The sequence below is a fragment of the Cotesia glomerata genome, linkage group LG9 (assembly GCF_020080835.1).
Source record: "Cotesia glomerata isolate CgM1 linkage group LG9, MPM_Cglom_v2.3, whole genome shotgun sequence".
NCBI lineage: Eukaryota > Metazoa > Arthropoda > Insecta > Hymenoptera > Braconidae > Cotesia > Cotesia glomerata.
Genome location: NC_058166.1, coordinates 13,658,498 through 13,685,868, shown reverse-complemented (window position 1 = coordinate 13,685,868; position 27,371 = coordinate 13,658,498). Strand labels below are relative to the sequence as shown.

At 27.4% G+C, this 27,371-nt stretch overlaps 2 protein-coding genes and 2 long non-coding RNA genes across 6 annotated transcripts in view; 2 read left to right on the top strand and 2 right to left on the bottom strand.

The window, feature by feature from the left end:
- Positions 1–65: 65 nt before the first annotated feature.
- On the bottom strand, positions 66–19,402 carry LOC123272112 (vascular endothelial growth factor receptor kdr-like). Of its 2 annotated transcripts, none has more exons than XM_044738774.1 (21): positions 19,207–19,402; positions 14,420–14,550; positions 14,140–14,353; positions 13,246–13,376; positions 12,500–12,641; positions 12,268–12,419; positions 12,007–12,178; positions 10,426–10,549; positions 10,179–10,360; positions 9,940–10,121; positions 9,361–9,496; positions 9,153–9,299; positions 8,931–9,086; positions 8,658–8,797; positions 5,419–5,682; positions 4,972–5,347; positions 4,720–4,888; positions 2,932–3,172; positions 2,401–2,732; positions 1,255–1,360; positions 66–1,172 (listed from the first exon to the last, which is right to left on the bottom strand). In XM_044738774.1, the coding sequence occupies exons 1-21, from the start codon at positions 19,247–19,249 to the stop codon at positions 450–452; spliced, it is 4,263 nt and encodes a 1,420-aa protein (XP_044594709.1). In that variant the 5' UTR covers positions 19,250–19,402; the 3' UTR covers positions 66–449. The 2 variants fall into 2 exon arrangements, with proteins under 2 accessions (XP_044594709.1, XP_044594708.1); XM_044738773.1 differs by having other exon boundaries at positions 2,932–3,205; positions 19,207–19,401.
- LOC123272117 lies at positions 8,449–27,115 on the top strand. The gene is made up of 3 exons (XR_006511026.1): positions 8,449–8,556; positions 20,281–20,284; positions 27,077–27,115. It is a non-coding gene; the product is annotated as an uncharacterized LOC123272117 (long non-coding RNA).
- On the top strand, positions 19,109–19,720 carry LOC123272116. Its single transcript, XR_006511025.1, has 3 exons — positions 19,109–19,207; positions 19,324–19,537; positions 19,626–19,720. It is a non-coding gene; the product is annotated as an uncharacterized LOC123272116 (long non-coding RNA).
- The window catches only part of LOC123272114, a 33,273-nt gene continuing 26,234 nt past the window's right edge, over positions 20,333–27,371 (bottom strand). The window contains exons 2-7 of one of the 2 annotated variants that reach the window (XM_044738777.1): positions 24,487–24,605; positions 24,219–24,399; positions 24,008–24,126; positions 23,750–23,939; positions 20,663–20,778; positions 20,333–20,595 (exon numbers count right to left, since the gene is read on the bottom strand). In XM_044738777.1, coding sequence (XP_044594712.1) covers positions 20,404–20,595; positions 20,663–20,778; positions 23,750–23,939; positions 24,008–24,126; positions 24,219–24,399; positions 24,487–24,605 — 917 coding nt within the window. In that variant the 3' untranslated portion in view covers positions 20,333–20,403. The remainder of the gene's footprint in view (positions 20,596–20,662; positions 20,779–23,749; positions 23,940–24,007; positions 24,127–24,218; positions 24,400–24,486; positions 24,606–27,371) is intronic. The other variant, XM_044738778.1, reaches the window with a different exon arrangement.

The window sequence follows — 27,371 nt, the reverse complement described above, 5'->3', positions numbered from 1 at the left end:
GTTATTTACTATAGTGACAGCTACTGGTCACTTATTTTCGATATTAAATTATAAATTGTGGCTTTTACACTTTATACATTAAGTTCTGTAATATTTATATTTTGGCCGACCCGATGGCCGCTGTACTGTTTGAAACTATAAAAATTAACCGGAATCCAAGTGAATTTTACAGCTTACTTTTTTTCGTGAAGAATTCATTTTCTTGACTCAAGAAAATCATTTTCTTTAAAATGGTATTCTTGGTTCGATTTTGACTCTGGAGTCGTTAATTTTTTTATCAGTGTACGTCCTTTATAGCTTTTCACTGGAACCTTTTGCCGGTATACACCTTTATGGCATCTGGAACACGATAATATTGTTTAATTTAAACTTAATTGGATTATCAAATCACTGTTAAAACACAATTACAATCTCAATAATTCGGTATTATATAATTTTTGCACATTTGTTTAAACTTTAGTCTGATCCTTATCATTGGTCATAAAAACGTAACTAGGATTAGTAAAACTATCAGGAATGTCTTTTCGCATTTCATTATTATAACTCGGTATGTTAACATAATTATCTTGTGTTCTAATAATTCCATCTTTGTAATTATTAAAATTATTTTTATTATTTAATTTTTTATCTCCACTACCGTCAGTGTCATCTTTACAATGAACTTGTGTCTTATCAATTAAACGAAAATTCTGAGGTGCATTGCAGTACCCCGAATCTCGTTCTATCGCTTTGTCTTTGGCCATTGAATTTTTCATCGCTTGTCTCTGTCTTGCAAACTCTGCTCTTCGTTCTTGGATGTTAATAGGCTTGAGATAATTATCGTCTTCGCTCTTTAGCATCGGCGATATCTCAACTGCTTCTGAATCTGAGTCAGAATTTATGTTATGACTGTTGCAACTGTTTTTGTTTTGTGATGGGAAGTCAAAGTGACATTTTTCAGACAAACTAAGAGGACTAAATATCCCAGACTCGTCACGTTCTTGAGTCGGACTCATGCAGATGTACGAAGTGTCTGACGCGGGACTCAATGGTATTGGAGAATTTACGTATTCATGAGGCGAAGATAGAGCCTCGTGATCTGGCGATGATATCATCATTAAGTAGTCATTCTGTCTGTTTTCAAAGAATGCTGTGTTCATATCTATATACGGCGTATTTAGGTCCACGTAATGCTAAAAAAAAAAAAACAATTATAAAATATTAATAATTTAATGATAAACATTTTTAAGAAAAAAAAAAAATAAAAATTTATACCATTTTAACACTTTCATCAAGTAAATTTCCAATACTGTCGACCAAATCCGTGAATGTTGGTCGGGCAGTTGGTTTAGCTCGCCAGCAATCGTTCATTATTCTATATCTACAATTTTAATTTTAAATTACAATTTTTAGTTATTATTTATTATTATCATTAATATAACTAGCTATCATTGTATAATATAATATTTTATGTATATTTTGGCTGTTAGGGGACTTTGTCCTACACCAAAAAAATAAATTACATTACTATACACTGAGAAAAAATTTTGGTAATTATTTACAAGTGGGGTCAACCCCATTTTGAGCCATAACTAGGTGAAAAATTAACATTTTCAAATTTTTTTTCTTATTCTGCTTGTTTTTACGGCGCATTTATGATAAAAATTATCGTGAAAGCAAAAAATAAACATTTCGATAGCTTTTTTGCCTTCAAAAGTTGGAAAAAATTTTGACTCTCATGTTTTTGGATAAAATTTCTATTTTATCTTTTTTTGATATATTTTTTTTTTGGAAAGTACATAAAAAAACGAACAAGTTCAAAAAAAAAAAAGTTGAATATCACAATTTTCTAAAAAATTTATAAATTTTTTTGAAAATTTGTTAAAATTGTGATATTCAACTTTTTTTTTTAAATTGTTCATTTTTTTATGTATTTTTCAAAAAAAAAAATATATCAATAAAATCAAATAAAAATTTCGTTCAAAAAAATAAAAATTAAAATGGTTGACCCCACTTGTAAATATTTACCAAAATTTTTTATGAAAAAAATGAGCAATGTTGTAATAAGAAATATTAAAAAAAAAATTTTAAACAATTTTATTTCTTAGCTGAAGAAATACAAATGTCACAGTAAGTTTTTTGTTGAAAAAAAATTTTTTTTGATGTAGTAAAAAAAAATTTTAAATAGACAACTTGCGGATTTTCATCCAAATTATTTTTTCCTATTTCTAGAAAACTTTTTTTCAACAAGAAAGTTACTATGAGAAAAATTTTTTATTTCTTCTGTTAAGAAACAAAATGATTAAAAATATAAAAAAAAACTAATTTTTTGTCACAACAATGCCCATTTTTTTTTCAAAAGAAATTTTTTCTCTCCGTGTATATCTTCTTCAATTTAATGTTAAAAAAATATACACTTACACATCATTAGTAGCAAATTCAGGTTGTTCCATTCGATAACCCTCGACCAATTTCTGAAACTGTTTTTCAGCTTCCATACCCGGGTAGGGAGTTTCAGCCAGCGTAAAAAACTCCCACAGAACGATTCCAAATGACCAGATATCTGACTGGGTTGAAAATACCCTATCTCTAATAGACTCAATGGCCATCCACTTGATAGGCAAAGGAGCATTGCCCTGTTTTTTATAATTATCATCTTTGTACATTGTTTTCGCCAGACCAAAGTCGCATATTTTAACAACATTGTTCTCGGCCAGTAAGATATTTCTTGCCGCTAAATCACCGTGCAAAACCTTGAAGATAAATGTAAAGATAAGTATCTCCATATCCTCTAAATTTTATCCTCTAAATTAAAATAGATGAAATTAAAATAAACGTGAAGTTAACCAAGCATCGAATTATCGCAAAAATGTGGTCCCCGATTCTTAATTGGTTAAAAAATTAAAGCGCGCAATTTCAATTCTTAGTTTAAAATGTAAATAAGTAAATTACCTTGCGCTGACTCAAATATTCCATTCCTCGAGCAACCTGGAACGCCCAAGACAGCAAATCTTGCGTGCAAATAGGCTTCAAATTGTAATCTTTGTAATCACCGCGATAATTGGAACGCCAGCCGGGCTGGACTGAGTTATTACTTAAAATGGGACCTTCTGGTGACATATTTATGCTTTCGGTATCATTTCCAGGCGTGTAACTAACTAACTCGGGTCCATTACTGGAACTTGTACTGATACTACGAGAAAATGATAATGCTGCATATTTTATCCTGTTAAATAGAAAGAAAACGACCCAGGTCTTCGTTAAACCGCATACCGCATGCACCTCTGTTAAATTATTTCTTAAAAGTGCTTAGTGCATAGCATTCATTTATTGCATTGAAAAACAATGTGCGTATTAGGGAGTGCAATTAGTTATCTAATCTACTAAATTAATTTAAGGTAGTTGTCGTGGTTAAGGCATACCGTCAGAAAATTCTAAATTTTTGTATGCTTATTCAGGACATGATAATACAATTACCCTAAAAATTTGAAGTCGATTGACCACATATATAACCCGAGATGAATTCAATTAAAAATTGGATGTTTAACATTGATTGCATACGCTCTCTGCAGTTCTGTACCAGTTTCTTAGTTATCAAAAAAAAACTAACTGTCAGAAATTTTCAAAAAACTGACAGCCTTGTAATGTATTTGTTGTAAGTTTAAAAAAAAAATAAAAAAAAATTTTTGACCGTCTAATTACTTATAAATAAGAGATTAAAGTTCAACAATTTATGAAACAGTATATAACTACGGAGTCGGACAGAAACAATTGTACCCAGAAAAAACGGTTCACTTGAGCCAAGAAAATATTTTTCTTTCAAATTATTTTCTTGAGCGAAGAAAAAATTTTTTTTGACACAAGAAATTTCACTTATTCCAACTAAATTAATTCTCTTGCTTTAAGAAGTACATATCTTGATCCAAGAAAATTTATTTAAGTCAAAAAAATCTTCTTGTTTTGAGAAAATTCAGCCTCTTACTCCAAAAAATTTAGTTCTTGATAGAAGTAAATTTTCTTGTTTTGAGAAAATTTCTCTCTTGCTCCAAAAAATTAAATATCTCGATAGAAGTAAATTTTTATTAATATTTTTATTGATTAAAATGTCAATCGGGAAGATCAAATAATATTGAATCATTTTTATTCATTCAATATGTATAATTGCACGCTAAAATAATATAAAATAGGTATCAAATATTCAAGAGAAAAATTTTCTCAAGGTGAGAAAATTTTTTTCTTAGCTGAAGTAGGTGGCGCTGCTTCCCTACAATATCTAAAAATCTTGATCAAATATAAAAATTTATTGTATCAAGTATTTATGATAATTTGAATTAAGAAAAAATTACTTCCACCAAGAATAGAATTTCAAGAAAAATTTTTACTTCGGCCAATAAAACTTCGGTCTTCCTTCAGGCACCCGAAAATTTTCTTGAGCCAAGAATTTTGTTCTCCAGTCAAGAAATTTTTCTTTCTGTGTATGGGTTGCGTCTTCACGGGTACAGTCTTGCGTAAAAATGATGGATTACTTATATTAGCTACAAGCTCATATACTTTTGCGGTGCGTATAATCTCTAATTCTTTGACAATATTGTACCATGACAACTACCTTAATACTTTTATTAGAACAAGCACAGCAACATAGACCTTTTATATAAAAATTTCAATCATTTTATATTTAGGTTTGTCTTGCTTATATTACTTAGTAGTACTATAATATTAATCAAAGCAATAATAATTTACCTATTGTTGCTTCCAACGCTAACAGACCTCGAAAGCAACTCACGTCCTATCATTGGATCAATTTTACCAGTTGCCGGGTCAATTTGATTAATAAACTCAGCTCTGTGTCGCAGTAAATAATTATGTAAATTACCAAATCGACAGTATTCAACAATCACCAATAATTCTCCTACAAAACAAAAAAATTTATAAAATAAATTAAAAAAAAGAACAATTTTTTATAGTTGAATTAAATAATTAAATTCAACGTACTCTTGGCGATATTTTTAGTACAAGCGCCAAGTAAATTAACAACATTAAGATGTTTTCCAAGATGGACCATAATTTTAAGCTCACTTGCAAGAGCGCGAATGTACGTCGACTCCGTGGAACGTCGGACCATTTTCACAGCAACAGTCGTGTTAGATTCACCTTCACAAATTCCTTGCGCTTCTGCTTTCATAACAACTCCGAAAGCACCGCTGCCCAATTGTTTGCCGAATTTCAATTTTTCCCGAGGAAATTCCCATTTTTTATCGTAGGGTAGCAATTCAGCTTGTTCGTCAATCGTTAGCTCTGGGTTTAGGCATTCTAACGCTCCTTCTTCGAAGTGAGTTAACCCGGCTTCCATCAATTGTTTTCTAATCACCTGGAATTACAAATTTTTCTTAGAAATTAATTCATCAATTTATTAAAATTTAATTTGATTAAAAATTTTACCTTTTCACGATGAACTTTAATTGAGAAATATATTACAAGTATAATACAAATTACTGTTATAAATATAAGTACTGCTATTAATATTTTTGGTACTCCTTCTCCTTTTATTGTGATGAACTGAAACGTTTCTTCACTACCAAAACGGTTTTCTCCACGGCAAATATATTTTCCGCTATTTTTTTCACGTGGGTTTATAATTTCTAGAGTTGTATTTCTATTTATTAATTTGTAAACGTCATCTGTTCCATTTATGCGAGTATTATCCTTAAAAAATTTTATTAAAAATCATCATCTATATTAGTAAGAGAATAAGAAAAATTTTGTGGCCAGTGTATTTATGTGATAAAACGGATTTTTATGGTTAAATTTGGTATCGTTAGAAAAGTCTTGACTTGAATTTGTGTCTTTTGAAAGGTTTCATATCATTTTCACCAATAGTCAATTTATAATTAAAGTATTTAGACTGTATTCGAAAATGCTCTATCTCTAGATATATAATTAAGAAATGACCTTTTATCTTTTGAACTATTGACATTTTTGAAGATATAAGCTCATTCCGATGTTACACTCATCAAGACCTTTCATTTGAATACCCACATCAATTTTTCATATATTTATATATATTATATATGTGTATATATAAAAAATATATCAAAATGCATGTGGGTACTCAAATAAAAGCTCTTGACGAGTGTAACATCGGGATGAGCTTATATCTTTAAAAATATCAATAGTTAAGAAATGACCTTTCATCTTGCGAAATATTGATATTTTTAAAGATATAAGCTCATCCTGATGTTACACTCATCATAACCTTTTATTTGACTACCCACATCAATTTTTCATATATTTATATATTTTATATGTATGTATTAGGGGTGTGCGAATATTCGAGTTTCCGAATTATTCGTCTCGAATTCGAATCGAATTATTCGCCTCGAATTTGAATCAAATTATTCGATTCGAATTCCGAATCGAATAGTTCGAATAATTCGAATAGTCCGAATCGTTCGAATAGTTCAAATAATTCAAATAGCCGTTTTCTGTTGATAAACTGAATAATTTTTGTGTAAAATTAATTCGTTTCATTTTATTTGACTAAATGAAGTGTTCATAATTATTCGATAGTAACCCGAGTCGGGAAAATGAACTTACATGAGCTTAAATCAATTGTTTTAGTATAGCAGTTAAGTTCATTCAAGTTAATTTTTTCAACTTGGGAAAGTCTGCTTATTATTTGTAATAAATATCTCTTTGTGTATTCAGACTCCCCGCCTCGGGGCACCTCGCCATTTTGACATTTTTCCGGGAAAATTCGATTTTTTAAAAAATGAGATCTACGGACCCGATCGATCAGACATTGAAGGAGTGTAAATATAGACTACATTTGGAAATTCTTTAGCTTTATTTCTAGCTAAAATTATTTAAATTCATTTATTTTTCTCTTAACTCGAATAAATTAAGCCTATAGCTATATTACACTATAGTAATATTTATACAGCCCACACGAATTTTTTATATATTTTATTATTTCACAAATATGAGAAATATCATATAGGTATATAAAATATATGAAAAAAATCGTGTGCGTACTTTAATGAAAGGTCTCGATGAGCGTAATATTAGGATTAGCTTATATCTTGAAAAATATCAATAACGAAGAAATGACGTTTTATTTTGTCTACTAATGATATTTTTAACGATCTAAGCTCATCCTGCACTGATAAAAAAATTGACTCGACTCAAGAGCCAAATTCTTGAACCAAGAATTCCATTTTGAAGAAAATGATTTTCTTGAGTCAAGAGAATAAATTCTTGACTCAAGAAAAATTTCTTAGACCAAGAATAATTTCTTAGCTCAAGAATTTATTCTCTTGACTCAAGAAAATCATTTTCTTCAAAATGGTATTCTTGGTTCAAGAGTTTGGCTCTTGAGTCAAGTCAATTTTTTTATCAGTGTGGAGTTACACTTATCGAGACCTTGCATTTGAATACCCACACGAATTTTTCCATATATTTTATACAAAAAATAAATCTCATATTTGTAAAATATATAAAAAAAAAGTTCGTGTGCGTACTCAAATAAAAAGTCTCGATGAGCGTAACATCAAAATGAGCTTATGTCTTAAAAAATGTCAAGAATTGAAGAATGACTTAGTATTTTGTCTACTGATGATATGTTTAACGATACAAGCTCATCCTAGAGTTACACTTATCGAGATCTATCATTTGAATACCTACACGAATTTTTTATATATTTTATATATTTCACAAATATGAGAAATATCATACATATGAAAAATATGAAAAAATTCGTGTGCGTAGTCAAATGAAAGGTCTTGACTAGCTTAACTTTAGGATGAGCTTACACTTAAAAAAATATCAATAATTGAGAAATGACGTTGTATTTTGTCCACTGATGATATTTTTAATTATGTAAGCTCATCTTAATGTTACACTTATCGAGACTCTTCATTCGAATACCTACACTAATCTTTTATATATTTTATATATTTCACAAATATGATAAATATCATATTTATAAAATCTTTTATTAAAAAGCTTATGCGACGTTTTCATTGTTGTCGCTTTTCATTACTACCTTTACACTCTTTCAATGTCTGAACCATCGTGTCGTAGATCTCATTTAAAAGAAAATCGAATTTTCCCGAAGAAATGTCAAAATGGCGAGGTGCCCCGAAGTAGGGGGTCCAAATACACCGAAAAGTATTTGTTACAAAAATAATAAGCAGATTTTACTATCAAATAATTATGAAGACTCCATTTAGTCAAATAAAATAAAACGAATTAATTTTTACACAAAAATTAGTTAGTTTATTGACAGAAAACGATTGTTTGAATCATTTGAAATATTCGAATTATTCGAATATTCGATTCATTTCGAACACTATTCGCACATCCCTAATATGTATATATGAAAAATATATCAAAATGTATGTGGGTACTCAAATGAAAGCTCTTGATGAGTGTAACGTTAGGATGTGCTTATATCTTTAAAAACGTCACAGTTAAAAAAGTACAGTGCAATTTAACAAAAATCATTATTTAACAAAGCAAAATTTTATTTATTTATAGTTCACAAGTCGCGACAGTCACATAGTAACTGCAGGGTTGCTAGTTATCATTATTCTTCCTTAATAAATTTTTTTATACGGCAAACTTTAAAAATTTTTCCAAAATTTTATAAAATTGAATATTTCAATAAATAAATTATTTACCTTCCACCAAGAAATTATAGGAGTCGGCATTCCTTTAATATCACATTTAAGTTCTATAGTTGTCTCGCCAGCTTCATCAGTGGTATATATATTTTCCGTTTGATTCATAGATGTATCTCGAATATACGGCTTTAATGGATCTACAATGTATTATAAAACAATTATTATCTATCAGTAAATATTCATAAAGTTTACACAGTCATCTTTTACGTCAATTCAAAATAAAAAAACTTAAAATTAAACATAAAATAAGAAATTGAAATGAATAATTACCATTAATTTCAAGCCGATGATAATCTTGCAGTTTTTCGGCATTATTTAATAATCCTTTACATTTGTACAGTCCAGCGTCTAATTTACTTACATTAATTAATTTTAAATGTGTAAAATATGTATATTCATCGGTATCTTTATCGATAATCATTCTATCTGAAATAAACGAATAAAATAATTCAATAATTTAATATTCAAAAAATAAATTTAATAAATACTTACTAGTTTGATTTATTTCATTATCATCTTCATCGAACCAATTAATATTACTACTAAAATTATAAATCGACGCTCCGCAAGTTAATGTAACATTATCGCCGATAATAATGTCTTTTGGAGTTTCTAAGATACCAAATCCACCGCTTACTTCTGCAAAAATAATTATTTTGGTTATTTCTTCCCAAAGTAACAAACAAATATATTGAATTACCAGCGAAGAATATAGTTTGATTGACGTTGTCGCAGCCGAGGTTATTGCAGGCCCGACAATTAATGGTTCCTGAAGTTTTAACAATCATTGTAACCTCAGAGGTTACGAGTGTTTTTTTTTTTTCAACAATGTAACCCTGTAAGTATTTTAAATTATTGTTTTGGCAATAAATTTATTATTTATTTATTTACTTCTGGATGTACATTCTATAGAGGTGCATTACACTTGTGCATAGAAACCAGAAAAAAAAGAAAAATACAAAAAATTATGTATACTTTTTACAAATCAAGAAAATTTCAATAGAAAAGAAACGCACAAAATTACAAACGTCATAACACAAATTGCTATAAAGTCATCTCTAAAGCATTACATAGATAAAACCATAAATTTCTAACAGTTTAGATTTCTAATAAATTTGCAAATTTTTCTTAGATACATTCAGTGTTTTCAAACTCATTCGGTAGTTTGTTATAATATTTAATTGCTACATAGTAAGCATTTTTGGTGTTAATAGTCTTCTTAACTTTAGGTAAAATTAATTAATAATTATAATAAATTATAAACTTGAAAAAAACTAACCTCAAGTTTTTCATATTTTATACTTTTGGTGTCAGGATACGGGTAATCATTTATGTAACCAGGAAAAAACATCCATGTGATATTTGGTAAAGGATATCCTACAGCCGGGCACCGAATTTTCGCTTCTGAGTTCGGTAAGTAATAACTATTTACACCCGTCGGCTCTTCGATGAGTGGTTTGGCTAAAATAATACATTAATTAATTTACTAAAATGAAAATAAATAAATTAATTAATTACCTTGGACTATTAAAGTCATATTTTGATCTTGAAATTCATTAGAATTGGAAATTCTAAAGGTGTAAGTTCCCATGTCTTTAAGACCCATACTTCGCAAATTAAATACTGATTTTTTTTCTGTGTTTTCTATCGAATATTTTCCATCTGAACTATTCGTTATATCTTGATCTGATGGCCCGATCCTAAAATATTGATTCATCAGAAATTATATTCTCTAACAGTAAATACCTGATTAAAAATAAAATACCATCGGACGGTAGGTGGTGGATATCCATCAAAATCAATCACCCATTGAATATTATCTCCTTCATTTCTAGTGAACGAAGTTTCATTAGAGTATAAAAATACATTTAAATATTTAATATTGGGATCTACGAAAAAAAAATATATAATTATAATTAATACGGTAATATTCAGAGAAAAGAATTGATTTTATTCCTACACTGATAAAAAAAATTGACTTGACTCAAGAGCCAAACTCTTGAACCAAGAATTCCATTTTGAAGAAAATGATTTTCTTGAGTCAAGAGAATAAATTCTTGAGCTAAGAAATTATTCTTGGTCTAAGAAAATTTTCTTGAGTCAAGAATTTATTCTCTTGACTCAAGAAAATCATTTTCTTCAAAATGGATTTCTTGGTTCAAGAGTTTGGCTCTTGAGTCAATTTAATTTTTTTTATCAGTGTATGTAGAATGGAAAAAAGTTTGGAAAATCAAAAAGTGCACGCCTCATAATCTCATTTTTCACAATAAAGTTGATTAAAATAAAAGATAAAAAGTAAAATAATAAAAAACAGAAAACTCTGCTATGGTTCAGTGGCACCATAACTCTAAGGTGAGGAAAAAAAATACTATAATAAAATGTATAGATAGATATACAAAAAGTCCACAGTCATATATTATTTTTTCATAAATAATAATTTAACGACAGTGAATTGAACGCTCATATTAATTGAGAAAATCCTAAGTGTGTTACTTTAGATAATAAAAAAAAAATTATTTCGGTACGATCATTTTTTCGACCAATTTCCCTGCCACATACACCCATCCATACACGGACGTCCAGAAAATATTATGTTTAATGCTATTATTTACTATGTTAAACAAAAAAATTGTTATTAAAATATATTTTATGTGTCTGACAAATTATTTGACTTGATATAAGTGTACTCATATTAACCTGTAAGTGCGATATAAATAATAAAAAATCAATTTCAGTTTCGAGAAAACTGCTTTTTTTGAAATGTCGAGAGTAGAGCACAACCTCAACGCTTCGCTTATGAGGCGTGCAAAAGTCTCGAATCCCGGAACTCTAGCTTGAAAAACAATATTTTTTTACGCGCAACTGCCGTCATATTTTAGCATGGGTGCGGCCGTGTGACAAAAGTCGCGCGGAACCCTATTTTCAATATTAAATAAAAATTATTGTTTTTAAAGCAAGAGTTCTGGGAGTTAAGACTTTTTTCAGAAATTTCCTCCACTTTAAGGATCTTTTTCCGATTTTTGATATTACCTATAGTTATTGAGTTATTTACGAAAAACTGAGATTTTTTATTTTGTTTATGTTTTTTGTTAATAACAAATTGAAATTTTTAACAAAAAAATAAAAAAACAATATCATTCTGTTCAGAATTTAATTCTGCAACGAATGAGTGGTTGTTCATATTTTTATCACAATTTATAAAATTTTTATCAGCAAATTTATACAGGATCCTTACACAAATTTCTCTTACTATGTAGCATAGTAATGGTTACCATTCTACAGAGGAATAAGATCTATGCTTTTCTCTCCGTGTTTAATAAATAATAGAGATAAAAAATAAATTTACCATGAAACTTGACATTCAATTTAACAGAATAAGTCTTTGAGTGAGTCTGAATTGTACAAGTATATTCACCCTCATCTTCGCTAGTTATATTAGTAATAATTAATTCTTTAACAGCTTTATGTTGATTATCGCCTAATTTTGTATGATTACTTGTTATCTGAAGTCGGGTGTCCTTCAAACAAGTACAGATTATATAATATTTTTATTTATACTCAACATTAATGATACTGATATTGAATTGACGTATAAATAAATTGATACCTCTTGTGTAAAAGTATACGGCGTTGTCCAATCTTGTGAAAACGTTAAATCGCGATCGATTTCAACGAAGCAGCTTAATCTAAGGTCTCCCCCAAGTACTGGGAGATGAGTCATTTGTTTTATCACCGGATAAAGGATGGCTGGATTTTTTCCTGAAATAAAACAATTTATTTTCAATTATTTTACTGAACTTGAACGAACTAACTAGGTAATTTTTTAGAAATTAAATAACTGGTAACGTGAAGGTAGAAATTTATTATTTCTTCGGAATCATCAGCTGTACATTCATAATATCCCGCGTCTATTATCTTTAAGTTTTTTATTGTAAATCCTTTTTTGGGGTCAAATTGAACTTTGTCACTTAGATAGACTTTCTGCAAATAAAAACCATTCTCATTAATTATACTGAAATTAATAGACATCTGCCAATTTTGTGGATTTTTATATCAACTAAATTATTAATGACACTCAATCATAACACACAAATTAATTTTTTCAGTAAAATTATTTTTGAAAAATTCCATTTTTTTTTTTTTTAATTTCTACGTGTCAATTTTTTTTCTAATTTTTTTTTTTGCCGTAATTTATTTATTAAAAAAATTTATCAAATATGAGCTAAATTAATTTTTATAACTTTATAGTAATGAAATTATTATGAAAAAAATTTAATGAAAAAATTCCACATGTGAAAATTAAAAAAAATTATCAGAGGAAATTTTTGGAAGAATTTTTTTTAATTGTAATTAATTTGTTATAAAGTTTAAAAAAAAATTGACAGCTGTCAGCTTACTTCACTATCATAATTAGTAAGCAAAAATTTTAATTAAAAGATTTCACATCTAGGAATAACAAAAATTTAAGTAAACCTTTTTTTTTATAATTGATTTGAAATAAAAATTATTAACAATTATCAGATGTCAGCTGATTTCAGTATCATTTACATTGTCATATTTATATAAATAAAATTAATTAAATTACCTGTGTATCTTTAAGTAATGTAATTTTATAGCTTGGCGAAGTTGGATGACATCCTATTACAGCTTCTTCAGTGGATTCTTTATGTATGCCTTTTAATGATTCTGGGAGTTCCACAAAATATTTTTCAGATGCTAAAAAAATTTTATTATTCTTATTATTGTCATCTTTTAATTAATTATTTTATTCATCATGTTTCAGAATTAATGAAAATTAATTAAGTATATATTTAATAATTTTATGAATTTTATAAAAAATAAATTCTGGCAATAAAAATTCTAAAATAAAATTGACATGTAGATATTTAAAAAAATAAAAATTGCAATTCTTTAAAAATAATGTTTTGGAAAAAATTTTTTTGTTAAATAAAATTAAAAAATTTGCAAGTGACTGCTAACTTTAATTTCATTCAGAATTGACCGTTGCAATAATTATTGTGTCACTGCAGAGTGCGCTACAATCGCGCCAGCGACTGTCGGATTGTATGAAGAAATCAGAAGTAAACTATGACATAAAAGTTAGTTTTAATTTTATTTAATTAACAATTTATTTCTGAAAAATAATTTTTACAAAATTTTACTTTTTAATTTTTTTTAATTTCTACATGTTAATTTTTTACCACAATTTAATTGTTAGAAAAATTATCAAATATCTGCTAAATTAATTTTCATAAATAAACTGTAATAAGTAGAAATGACAATAAAAATTAAGTTAGTCGACATTTTCAAAATTTTTAGAATTTTTTTTATTAAAAAAATTATTACAAAAAAATAAAAAAAAATTCATTTGTAAAAAACTTGAAGAAAATATTTTTTAGTTCTAATTAAATAATTGAAAAAAAATCATAAAGTTAAAAACTTCAGCTAACTTTAGTATTATTAAATGATTTTAACTTACATTTAACATAGACATAAATCCATTTAACATCTTCATCAGCCAAAAGATAAGGTGTGATTCTATCCTCTTCAAAATCATTCAACACATGGTCTTTACTAGAATCAATACATCCATACCAACCGGCGTCACCGTAAATTGTTTTAGATTTTCTTAAAATTACACGATGTTCATGTCCTTCGTCATAATGCTCTACAGTTTCTTGCGACGTAGGAATCTGAGGAAGAAATATATCATCAGTTACCTCAGTTGTTATCACTTAAGTATCTAATTATTTACTTACATCAGTATCATTCTTAGGAAAAATAAATGTGATGTTGTCCGAGCTTGTACAATTTATTTCAAGAGGGTCACCCTCTTTTAAGTGGATTTCTTCAACTGGAGGTGTTAACTCTATCGTGTTTGCGAAAGATACTAAAAAAGTTAAATATTTTAATTAAATTCTTATATTCAAATTTATACTTTTCTTGTATTTATCATAATACATTCCATACATTCCAGATTTAAGAAAAAAAAAAATATTTATTTTTTTAGTATATAAAATTTAAATTTAATATCTTCATCATTTATACGTGTACTTTATTATACTATTTTTCTTGTATAATTTTGCCATTTGGCTATACTGCCTTGGTATTGAAATTAAATAATAAATAATAAATAAATAATTTATTAATCTGTATTATTAAGTTTAATAATACATAAGTTGTTATGGAAATTTTTTATATTTACAATTCTACTTTGCATTAATTAAAGAAGTCAACATAAGATTTTATTTTTTTAACGGTGACTGTAGTATCTTATTTTTATTAAAATTACTACTTAGATTAAAAGTATAAAAAAAAAATTTATAAAAGTTAAAATTTTTATGTCAAAATTTCAAGTTGTTAAATTTTTTAAAAAATATTAGTGATACCAGGTTTTTTCTATTAAAAAATAATTATCGCGTGATTTCTTCACTAAGAAATAATAGCTTTTACGGTTTATCTTTATAAATTAATTGGGTTTTTGTTACTAATAGATAAATTTATAAATAACATTTTGTATTATGTAACAAAAATTTCAACGAAAAATTTTACAATGAAATTGTTTCATATGTTTCAGCCTTTAAAAATATGTTATGTGTAGTACACTAGCTTTCTAAGAGGAAGTTTTCTTTCCTCTCTCGATAAGCGGATTTATCAAACCGGTCTCCATCCTATATCGTCTAAATGAATTGTTGCGGCTGCTAATATCACCAAGTTCTCAAAATTTTTCTATTACTAAACATTCCTACATGATTTTATAAAAACCATCAACAAACAACTTCCTTGCATTATCTTATGACTTAATCTAAACGGTTATTTAATATACATTTAAAATATTTTAATTTTATATCAAATACTTTCTTTCAAGTTGGATTTGAACACAAAAAATTTTACAACTTCCAAAATATTATTTTTATTTTATATTTACAGAATTGTCATGATTATTGGAGTCCATAATAATACAAAGAAGAAATGAATTAATGAAGAAAATAACTGTGTCTTATGTCAAGTAAATGCTCAAATACATACCCGCATGGAAAAATATATATGTGAAAAATATATGCGAACATATATTTTCACATATATTTTTTTGCGCTAAATATAAGGTAAAAGACCCTATTCGTGGCACTTTTTTTTTCAATGAAAAAATGTTCTACAGGGAGAGAAGAATGTGGAAATCATTCCTATAATTTTAATGAAATGTTTTCCTATACCATTTTAGAAGAGATTACTTAAATTATGGAAATGGTTCCTATAATTATAGAAACGACACCTATAATTATAACTGTTATATCGGCATGATTCCCATAATATATAGGAATGGTTCCCATTATATATAGGAATAGTTTCTATAATATTATAGGAACCATTCCTATAATATTATGGGAACCATTCCCGTAATATTATAGTGATGATGCCTAATAATATTGAGATATTTATCATTACAACTCAAGTTATTTGTGACTTCGATGACCACTTCGAAGCATTTTAAATTATTAGTAATTTCGATAATTTTACTTGTTTCCCAATAATATCATTTGAAATATGTAAAATAAGTAATATTATTCATATAAACCATAAAAGTTACATACCCAAAAGGTGGATTTAATAAATATTCAAAGTATGTATTGTAAATAAATAGTTTGTTTTAAAAATAAAATGAAATTGTAAAACCAAACAATGAATTTTCATATCTATTTTGCTCCTCTAATTGTATAGTGAGAAAATATCCCTTTTATTAGAGAAACTTTAGAATTGCTACAATATTTTTCAATATTATCTAACACAATAATAACTGAGTTGGAATAAACAATTTAAGATTAAGTACAAACGTGAATAAAAATTATGAAAAAAAAATTTTTTCACTCTAGTGAAAGATCAATTTTTATTTACAAAAAAAAATTTATAAGCAAAAAAATATATAAAAATTACTTTATATTTTTGAAGTGATTGCTTCATTGTTATGAACATAAACATCTTATTATTATTATTATGTGCTTCATTCCCATAATATTATCGGAACCATTCCTTTGATAGTATAAGAACCATTCCTATAATATTATAGGAAACATTCATTTAATAATATAGGGACCATTTCTATAATATTATAGGAACCATTTCCATAATATATTGAAGCTATTTCATTATTGTATAGAAACGTTTCCAATAAACTATGGGTATGGTTCCCATAATGATCATAGGATTGATACCTATAATGATCATTTTATTATAGGAACCATTCCTATAATTTTTGGAAAGGTTCCCATAAATTTCTCTCCGTGTACTTGGAATAAAAATTAAAAATTTTTTTTGATCTAAAGGTCTTAAAGATTAGAAATAATATATTCGTTATTGAAAATTAATGATTTCATTAATTGAATAAGGACCAAAATCAAAGATAGTGTCAGTAAGGAGGTCCCCGCCGCTAATGGGGTATTTTACCCTATACAAACTTATATTCTGCAATAGATAATAGAATATATGTCTACATATACGCTCGCATATATAAATAAATATGTCCGCATATAAATGCGGTATATAGTAGATATACACAGAAACAAAATTTAACTTGAATCAAGTAAATAATTTTGAAGAAAATTTCACCTTCTTGATTTGAGTAAAAACATTCTTAAACTAAGAAATTTTTTTCTTAAAATAAATAAATTAACTACTCCAATTATTAATTAATAATTAGTTAATTATAAATGAAGAAATAATTTTTTTTACCATAAAAAAATTTTTTTAAACCAAAGAAAAATTTTTTAGATAAAAATTTCTACTTTTAAATCTTAAATACTAGATAAAACTATCAGATTTAAAAATAATCAATATTTAATTGTAGGCGTAACGGATGTTTCTTTAAAAATTTTGACAAAAAATAATCTCACGTCCTGTAGCATATGTTCTTGATTAAAAACTTCTTCTGATAACAAAATTTCCTATTGCATAAAATCATTTATACAGAAGTATCTTAAAAAATTGGTTAAAATCCCACAAAAAAGTTTGAATTTAAAGAAAATAAGAAATGAATTTCTATTTATAAGAGCCATTAACAAAGTTCAATAGTTTTATAAAAAACTATAACAACGCTAACAACCAGATAGTAACTGTCATACTTAAAAAAACAAATTAATAAAAAATTTAATTATTATAAAATTATTTTAATAATAAATAATTATTGTAAGAAATTAATAAACTGTTTCTTTATAACGCATTTTCTTTTTTCATTTCAGTATTCACGCTTAAATTATATATATAATAATAATGCATGTATTATTAGTGCTGACTAATAGATCGTGACTCGTATCGAATGAATTCGATCATAGGCATCAAGATGACCGTTCTTATTAAGAACGAGAAATATCTTCTCGTTCTTAATGCATATAATAAAAAGATATAATTTATAACTTATAACAATACTCTTAATAACAACTAAAGTAGTTGCGCAGCCGACTAATTTAGGTCAAAAAGTTGATAATTTTTCAAAATAACTTAATTATCTTCAAGAAGCTTAATTACCAATTTTTCAACAACTTCTTCGGTAATAAAAAAAATTTTTTTCGATTTTATCTTGAAGACATTTAACAAAAAATTAACTGAATATACCGATAGAAGTATTCGTTTATATTTAATAATTATTAACGGTTAATAAATGATTTTTTAATATGATAAGATTTAATAAATATTTATTAACAGTTAATAAATTATTTTTTGAATACGATTTATTAAATGTTAATAAATATTTGTCAACTATTAATAAATATCTATTAACTATTAATAAATATACTTTCCTCCCAAATAAATATTTATTGAATGCTAAAAAATATTTATTAAAATTTAATAAATTAAATAATTGTCTTTAAATAAATTAAATTATTAATAGTTAATAAATCCTTCTGCCAGTGTATACATATAATAATACACAACAAGATGCTAAGTGATTTTTTTACTACTAAAAATTTGCTCTGTCACTAAATACCAGATAATTAAGAAACACAATTAGAGAAACTCAATTAACGTGTTCACTAAATATTTTACGCGTCATTTTTCTTACAATAACAGTTCATGTTTGAAGATACATCAAAAGTAAATTTAGGAGCGTCTTTGTTTGTTTTTTTTTTTACATAAAATAAATTTAAAATTCTAGGGAATACCAAAATGAGTCAGAAACCGGTCGCGGGAAGAAATAATAAATTTGAATTATTTTTTGTAATTGTACAAATGATACAAATGAAGTGTATCGAGTGCATTTGATGCAAGATCCCAAGTAGAGAGTGTTATAACTTTCAACAAGGCCATACCGGTTGAATTAAACCAATCAGACATCATGCAGCGCAGGTACTAGAAATATATAGGCAGAAGGCAAAAGTTTAATCGTGATAGTGATTCAACTGACACGTCTGCCACGTGATGTCTGTGTGTCGCGTTTCCCAATTTTAATGTAAATAACATTAATAAAAATAATAATAATAATTATTATTATTATTTATAGTTGTTAGATAATACATGATAACATTAAAAACCAGTAATCAAAAGACCAACTTACAGTAAGTGTTCAGAAGTAAAAAAAATATACACTTGGGATCCATGTTTTTTTGTAAGAGCAACCAACAAAGCTTCTTATCATCACATATTCACGTTAATTTGGTTTTAATTGTTTTAGATAATATATTTAAAAACATGTGTCCACTGACGATGGAAGTTTTAAGTTACTGCTGTGTATTACGCGGTCTTTTTCAACACTGAGCGAAGTAAAGAATGTCAGACTCGCAGTGTAGACCCCACCCTGTTAAAAAATAACGGAGTAGGAGTTGAGATTTTACGTCATCTCTGTCTATGGAGCTGAAAGGTATCTGCTTCTGATGAATGAACGTATGGTATGGTAGTAGTAATGTATTCTTATATTACTAGTCTGAAAAATAAATAATTTATATTCTTCTTTTTGAATTGCTGGAATGCGGTCAGTTTTCAGTGCTCACTACAAATACTCAATATTTTTTTAAGAAAGAGTATTCATAGAACAATTAAATTATTTATAGAACTTCCTGTTAGCTTTTCTGTAAATAAAATAAATTTGGTAAGTTTAAATTATTTTTAAATAGTTTATAGATAATTGATAATAAGTCTTGCTAACGGCAATAAATAAACTATTCAGATATTGTTGCGCTAAGAACTTTTAAAGAATTTAAAACTTTTGCCTATAGTTGGTTTTTAATAAAAACAATTAAATAAGGCTTAGATTCAATAGCTTATTTTAATCTAACTAATATTAATTAACTTTATATATAATATTTTTTATTTTTATGGTTATAAAATTACTCACTATTAATATAATATTCTGTACTTTACGGCTCTTAGGGGACACTTGTTCTAGAGCTGATTAAATTGAATAAATAAATAAATAAAAGTGGCATACTTGTTTGTTATTGCAGGTTCAGGCTGAAAAAAAGAAAATTGTTAGTAAATTCTTCATTTCAACTAATGACAGCCAAAACTGATAATTGATTGATAAGTACGATAAGCGTACGGTTGAAATGGGCATGGAACCAAGTTAATTCTGGTTGATGTTGATTGTAATTGTCAGTATCTATATCTAAATTTCTATCAGTAACTGTGACAGGTTTGTATTTAAAAACAAATATTTTACGCAAATAAAATAAATTTTTAGACTATTAATTTATAATATCTATTTAATTATTTTTCTAAATGTCATGTAGAGAATTTATATCATTAAAGAACGTCCTCATTTAACATTAACGGTAATCCAGTTGACATCTGGTTGATCGGATCGACTTGTATCAACTTTAACATTTGCATATGCGCAGCCGTATCGCCCGCTGTCACCGGGAATTACCGACTTTTTCTCCAAAGTTCGAGTGTGAGCGCCTTCGAAAACCGCAGACTCTGATTCAGTCATCATGGATTGCTCGTTCTTTTGAAAATAAATAATAATGTAACTACAAATTAACTGATATTTTATTTTTTTTTAGTTTGAAACTTACGGGGTTGTTCAAAACAGTATAAAAAGCCATTTCTTCATAACTGTGACATGTAATGGACAATTTGTCACCTGTCTTCAAATTTAAAGTACCGGATGGTTCCATTGCAGGTTTTTTGGCTGGAGATAGATAATTAAATATTAATTACTAGCAATTTTGCAGTCACTATATGACTGCCGTGACTTGTGAACTATAAATAAATAAAATTTAGCTTTATTAAATAATGACTTTTGTTAAATTGCACTGTACTTTTTTAACTATTAGTGTTTTTAAAGATATACTCTCTAAACATGAATTAGTGAAAATTTTCACTAATTCATGTTTAGAGAGTAAGCTCATCCCGATGTTACACTCATTAAGAGCTTTCCTTTGAGTACCCACATGTATTTTAATATATTTTTCATATATATATATATATAACATATATAAATATATGAAAAATTGATGTGGGTACTCAAATAAAAGGTCATGATGAGTGTAACATCAAAATGAGCTTATATCTTTAAAAATATCAATATTTCATAAGATAAAAGGTCATTTCTTAACTATTGATATTTTTAAAGATATAAGCTCATCCCGATGTTACACTCATCAAAAGCTTTCATTTGAGTACCCACATGAATTTTGATATATTTTTCATATATACATTAGACTGCGTCAGAATAAAAAAACTTTTTTTTTTTTGAGTAAATACATCTAAAAAGTTTCTTTCTTAGACCAAAAAAAAACCTCCTAAAAGATGAGCTTGATGTCTTTAAAATTGAGCTGGTGCATGGGGGGGGGGTCCCCTTTCCCATTTAAAATACATTGAAAAAAAAACTTTTTTCTGTATCAATTTTGGGTTTTCTCTGTGATTTCCCCATGGTTCTGTTCCAACAGCCTGAGAGGTGAGGTTCAGGGTGAATACGGTACAGAAAGCACAAGTCGGTCCACAGCCGCAAAAATTAAAAGTAAAAATGAAGTGTCGGGTGGGACTTGCTGAGGTCCAATATGAGAAATAGAAAAAGCGTAGAGCTAGGAGAAAAAGAGGAATCAGCCTTGTAAAAACCGAGAGGTATACAAGTAAAGCATAATAATAAAAAAATAGTAAAATATAAAAATATAATATAAATAAATATAATTTTTTTCTATATATAGATCCAATTTAGATATGATTGACTAGCTGAATATAGATAAATTAAGTAAAGAATTTTACGAAATAATATAATTTGTGGTCGAAAACAAAAAAAAAAGTTTTTTAAAGCCCTGTAACTTTTTTCTTATGCATTTTAGCAAAAAAATTAAAGAGACCTTTTTTGTAGAGAATTTAATTTCCTACAAAAAAACGAAAAGGGAAATTTGAAAAAAAAATTTTTTGACGATTACAATAAAAATACAGAAAAAAGTTTTTTTTTCAATGTATTTTAAATGGGAAAGGGGACCCCCCCCCCCCCAATGCGCCAGCTCAATTTTAAAGATATCAAGCTCATCTTTTAGGAGGTTTTTTTTTGGTCTAAGAAACTTTTTAGATGTATTTACTCAAAAAAAAAAAGTTTTTTTATTCTGACGCAGTCTAATAAGGTAAAAGCCTCAATAGATGATCATGTACCAGTATATGATCACTCCATGTATTTGTATACCTATATTTGTGAATATAGATATACAGATACATGGAGTGATCATATACTGGTACGTGATCATCTATTGGAGCTTTTACCTAATACATATATATAAAATATATAAATATATGAAAAATTGATGTGGGTACTCAAATGAAAGGTCTTGGTGAGTGTTATGTCGGGATGAGCTTATATCTTTAAAAATATCAATAGTTCACGAGATACAAAGTTATTTCTTAATTATGTATCTGGAGATGGAGCATTTTCGAATGCAGCCTAAATATTTATCATCAATCATCATAAATTGACTATCGATAAGAATGATGTCACGTGCCTTGAGGTAAAAGGGCGTATAGCTAAGGATTAATAGGGATTTGTGCTGTATAAAAAAAATTTTTTTTGCCGTTCGGTTTGAAATTTTCTGAAACGTAAAAATCTGTGAAAAAAAAAAAGTTGGTATCCTAAAGCTGAAAGGGCGTATCTCAAGACATACGCTGTTTCAGCTTTAAGAAAAGAACTACTTAAAGGTAAAAAGGCGCATAAAACGAAATCGTATAGTTTTGATACCAAATGTTGAATAATAGTTTCACAAGACAAGTTATACTAAACTAACAGCCTCATATACAAAGTTTGATATAAACAAATAGAAAATAAACTAATCAAAAACAAATTACGTAAAAATTAAGTAATAAAAAAAATCACAATGACAGATAACATTCAAATATTTTGAAATTTCCCACTTTAATCGTCCTTTCCGTTTTATTATGATCAAGAATCCAGAATCCAAATTTTATAACTATTTCTTAAAATAAAAAGCGAGAATACAATCACGCGTACTTTATTGTTTTTTGGATATATTTTCTTTTTTAACTTCGAAAAATTATATAGTTGAGGTTTTACGCCGCTACTACCACAGAAAGTTTTTTTTTACATTTTTAAACTACGAATATGTTCTTTTGTAAACTATACACAGACAAAAAAATTAACTTGATTCAAGAGAAAAATTCTTGAGCCAAGAATATAATTTTGAAGAAGGTAATTGTCTTGAATCAAGACGAAAAATTCTTGAATTAAGTACAATTTCCTTAAATCAAGAAAAATGTTCTTAAATCAAGAATTTTTCTACTCAAACCAAGAATATTGAGCTCTTCAAAAATATATACTTGATTCAAGAACATTTTTTTTCTGTGTAAGATAAAAAATTATAAGCCCTTTCATTTTTAAATCAGCAAAATTTCGAATTCTTGAAAGTAAAAGGGCATATAATTAAAGACATACGCCCTTTTACCTTTAGGTACGCGATATGAAACCTTGAAATGACACAAATTCAAGTCAAGACTTTTGCAATAACATTAAATTTTACTAAAAAAACCGATTTTATTATATGACTATCCTGGCCACAAAATTTCGCTTATTCTCTTAATAATATAGATTATGAATAATTTAGTTAATTAAATTATTAAAAAAAGTGAATTAGAAACTATGTACTTACGTTTCACACTGACGTAAAGCCATCTAATTTCTGGTCGAGTCATAAGATTCTCGGGAGTAACTTCAATGTCTTTATTTACGCAACCATAATGTCCACTGTCTTTTGGAACAACTTTTTTCTTCTCAAAGGTGTGTGTAAATCTACCTCCGGCTACTGCTGTAGCCATTTCTTCGCTTTTGGTAGCTTTTTCCTTTAAAATTATCAACAAAATCCTAATTATTATCAAGCTACTTACCCTATAAATTAAAAACTACTTACAGGACGGTACAAGTCTAAGTAAAACTTCATTTCTTGATCACTGGAGCATTTTAATGTCAATGTGTCGCCTTCAGTCAGCTTTAACATCTTTCCTGCTGGTTCCATCGATGGTTTTTTGGCTGAAAAATTTATTTAAGTCATTTTTTAACAACTTAAAAATTACTTATTAGGCTCGTCATTAATTTAATCAAATTTCGTTTAAGAAACTTACATTTTATTTTGACGTATGCCCAAGTGACATCCGGTTGGTCATGTTTACTTGTGTCAACTTTGACACCAGTATTCGCGCAACCGTACCATCCACTGTCACCAACGGATGCTTTTTTTCTAATACCGCGCATGTATGACCCAACTGTTATTCCTACTTCCATAACGGACAGAGATTGTTTGCTCTATTTTAAGATTAGTTTGTTAAATTTATTATTATATTCTATAATGCTGTCAATTATGGTTATTAATAATTTTTAAAAATTACTCACAGGCTCATCTAATACGGTAAAAAATTGTAAATCTGTATTACTGGTGCATTTAATAGCCAGTGTGTCGCCTTCATATACATTATTAAGCTCTGCCGCTGATGGCTTCATTGTCGGCGCGGCTGTCAAATTTAATAATTACATATTTAATGGTGTGTTCGGACCCATGGCCTACAATTTTTTTTTTACCGGAGAAAATCAAAATGAAAAATTTAAAGTTATAAAAACAGGCAAATACACACAATTATACAGATGTAGTCAACGAAATTCAATTTTTAAAACGGAACTTGATCAATAAAATAGTATATTACATACCTAGGGCAGTAAAGTAAGAAATGTCCCAGATCATATGTAATTGTTAGCCAAGGCGAAGCTGACCGCGTGCAAATCGGTTCATTCATTCAAAAGTTATTGCGGTTTGAAAATTCAAAAAATAGTGTTTTATTAAACTTCTACCCGACTTTTGAGTCGGGCTCAGAGAGCTCGATACTCTATTTCTTGAGTTCTTCGACTTTTTTTACAACAAATAGTATATTACACTACAAGGGCCGAAAGTTGAATTTTCGGCCCTGCACGTCATTATGCCCGAGGCGAAGCCGATGACAATGATAAATGATAAATGATAATGACGATGACAATGATAATGACGCGCAGGAACGAGATTTCAACTTTTGGGCCGTATAGTGTATACAATTTTTCTTCATAGTCGGTCGAAAGTACGTTATTAATTTTACTTTTCTTAACTTTAAATGTTGATAAGTATGTTTTTGATGCCTGCCCCGACATTTGCGGCACGAACGAAGCGAGTACAAGAATTCATGTTCTTGAAAATTTTTAAGAATATATATTCTTAGCTCAAGAACTTGTTAAATTGATTGAAATAATTTTTACTTAATTTAAATAAAGCTATTCTATTGTTTATCTATTATTCAAAGATAAATATTGATGCTCTTCTCTTCAAAAATTATTAATTAATAATGATAGAATATTTGATCGCCATCGAATTTCTTGTACCAAGAAATTGTTAATTGAGTAAAAGTACTTTTTTTTCTCAGTGTAATAAATTAATTTCATTTTATCAAAGATGTATTCATTTTCATTAGTTTAATAAATTATATTAATTATTATAAAATGTATAAAACAAAACATATAATAAGCTAAAAATTCTTATTGCGTTTTTTTTTATCGTTTTCATTTTTAATTGAATGATCACAATTATTAATAATACTTTCATAAAAAATACAGTTTTTAAACTTGACATTAAAGCAATAAAAAATTGTATCTCCACTAAATATACAGTTTTAATAATTCATAATTTGATTATTCAAATTTAAATTTGTAGATAAGCATTCTGACGATAGTTTATTGGTAGGAGTATTGAATTGACTTTAAAAGTACTTTGATATTAAATTAACAGACGACAAAACAACATTGATACAGAATAAATAGTCCCTAGTTACGAGTGTAATTACGCATGAGAAATTCTTTCCTCTCGCTGTTACAAAGGGCGCACGTGTACTTCTCACAGGGAGTAAATGTTAAACTTTCATCCCTGCTAGTAAGGACAAAAGTACGTACTTTCGACCGAGGTATGAAGAAAAATGGATTTTTGGGTTTTCGAAATTAGAATTCAAAAAACTTTTCTCCTAATTACTAATTTTTTTTTATTTCTCCGCGTGGGGCCGAAATTTTCCGTTTTCTTTTTTTTTGCGCTACAATAATTAACACAACTAAGCAGCAAATAATCATAGAAATTCGAAACAAAATCCATTCGATTCGTTATTAAATCCCCAACATAATCCTATCAATTCGTCTCTATAACTTCTCGATGGTTTCCGAAATATTTAATTAAACAACTAATTTTTTTCTACAATTGAAAAAACCGACCGAATTGTGAACAAATCGTCTTTTTTTTCCTCATCGACTGGACTATGGGTACACGGAGAAAATTTTATAGCAGAGTTTATTATCTAGTTATGGTAAAATCTATTAACTGAATTCGATAGTAGTAAATATTATTTAAATAATTATGTAAACCATCTGAATTGTAGTAGTTACTATCCTGATGGTAACTACTACTATTATGATGGTATTCAGTAATAATAGCTTTTATTATTTTAACTAGTTACTACTATTATCAAAATCGTAATTCCTAATATAACCTGATGGTTTCAGTTACCATCAGTAATAATAATAGTTACTATCTAAGCTAGTAAAAAATATTAAAAAAATTAAAAATCTGTGTTAGCGTGGATGCATTTCTTAATTAACTAAAAGCAGTCGTAGTGCAGTGTAGTGCACAAAAAATCGGGGTTAAATTCGGATTGAATTTATATTTAAATTTTTATTTGTCTAAAACAAGTTTCAACGCTAAATTTTTCAAAAAAAATTTTAAATTTCAAAAAAAAAAAATTTTTAATCTTACAAAAAATTTTTAAAAAACATAATTTTCAAAAATTATGTCATTCAAAGTAATCAATAACAGCTCTAATATTTGGAAATTTTTATCATATATGGATTTAAACGATTATGTTATTACTTGAATATTTTAAAGGAAAAAATGTACATAACTAAAATATAGATGCAAATAAAGAATTTAATTAAATAAATTTTTATTATTTTTTCTTTCAGAATTTTTACAATCTGAGATGGTTACAGTTACCATCTTCGATTATAGCAGTTATAATTTTTAATAATTACAATTATCATTTTCGATAGTAATCGTTACCATTATTAATAGTAACTATTACAATTGTCAATTATACCACCTATTAATTTGTGAATAATTAATTTTATTACCATTTCAGATAATAGGAGTTAATATTTTTGTATAGTAAATAGTACAATTAATTTTTCTCCGTGTAGGTAAGTTGGTCTCTGAAATGATT

Excerpts from the sequence above, each read along its gene's own strand:
- LOC123272112 (XM_044738773.1), bottom strand. The coding sequence starts at position 19,249 with ATGGATCCCAAGTGTATATTTTTTTTACTTCTGAACACTTACT. Across the intron at positions 5,683-8,657 it reads CTATAATTTCTTGGTGGAAG|GATAATACTCGCATAAATGG; the intron begins GTAAATAATTTA and ends AAATTTTTTAAG. Across the intron at positions 1,173-1,254 it reads TTGATGAAAGTGTTAAAATG|CATTACGTGGACCTAAATAC; the intron begins GTATAAATTTTT and ends TTTTTTTTTTAG.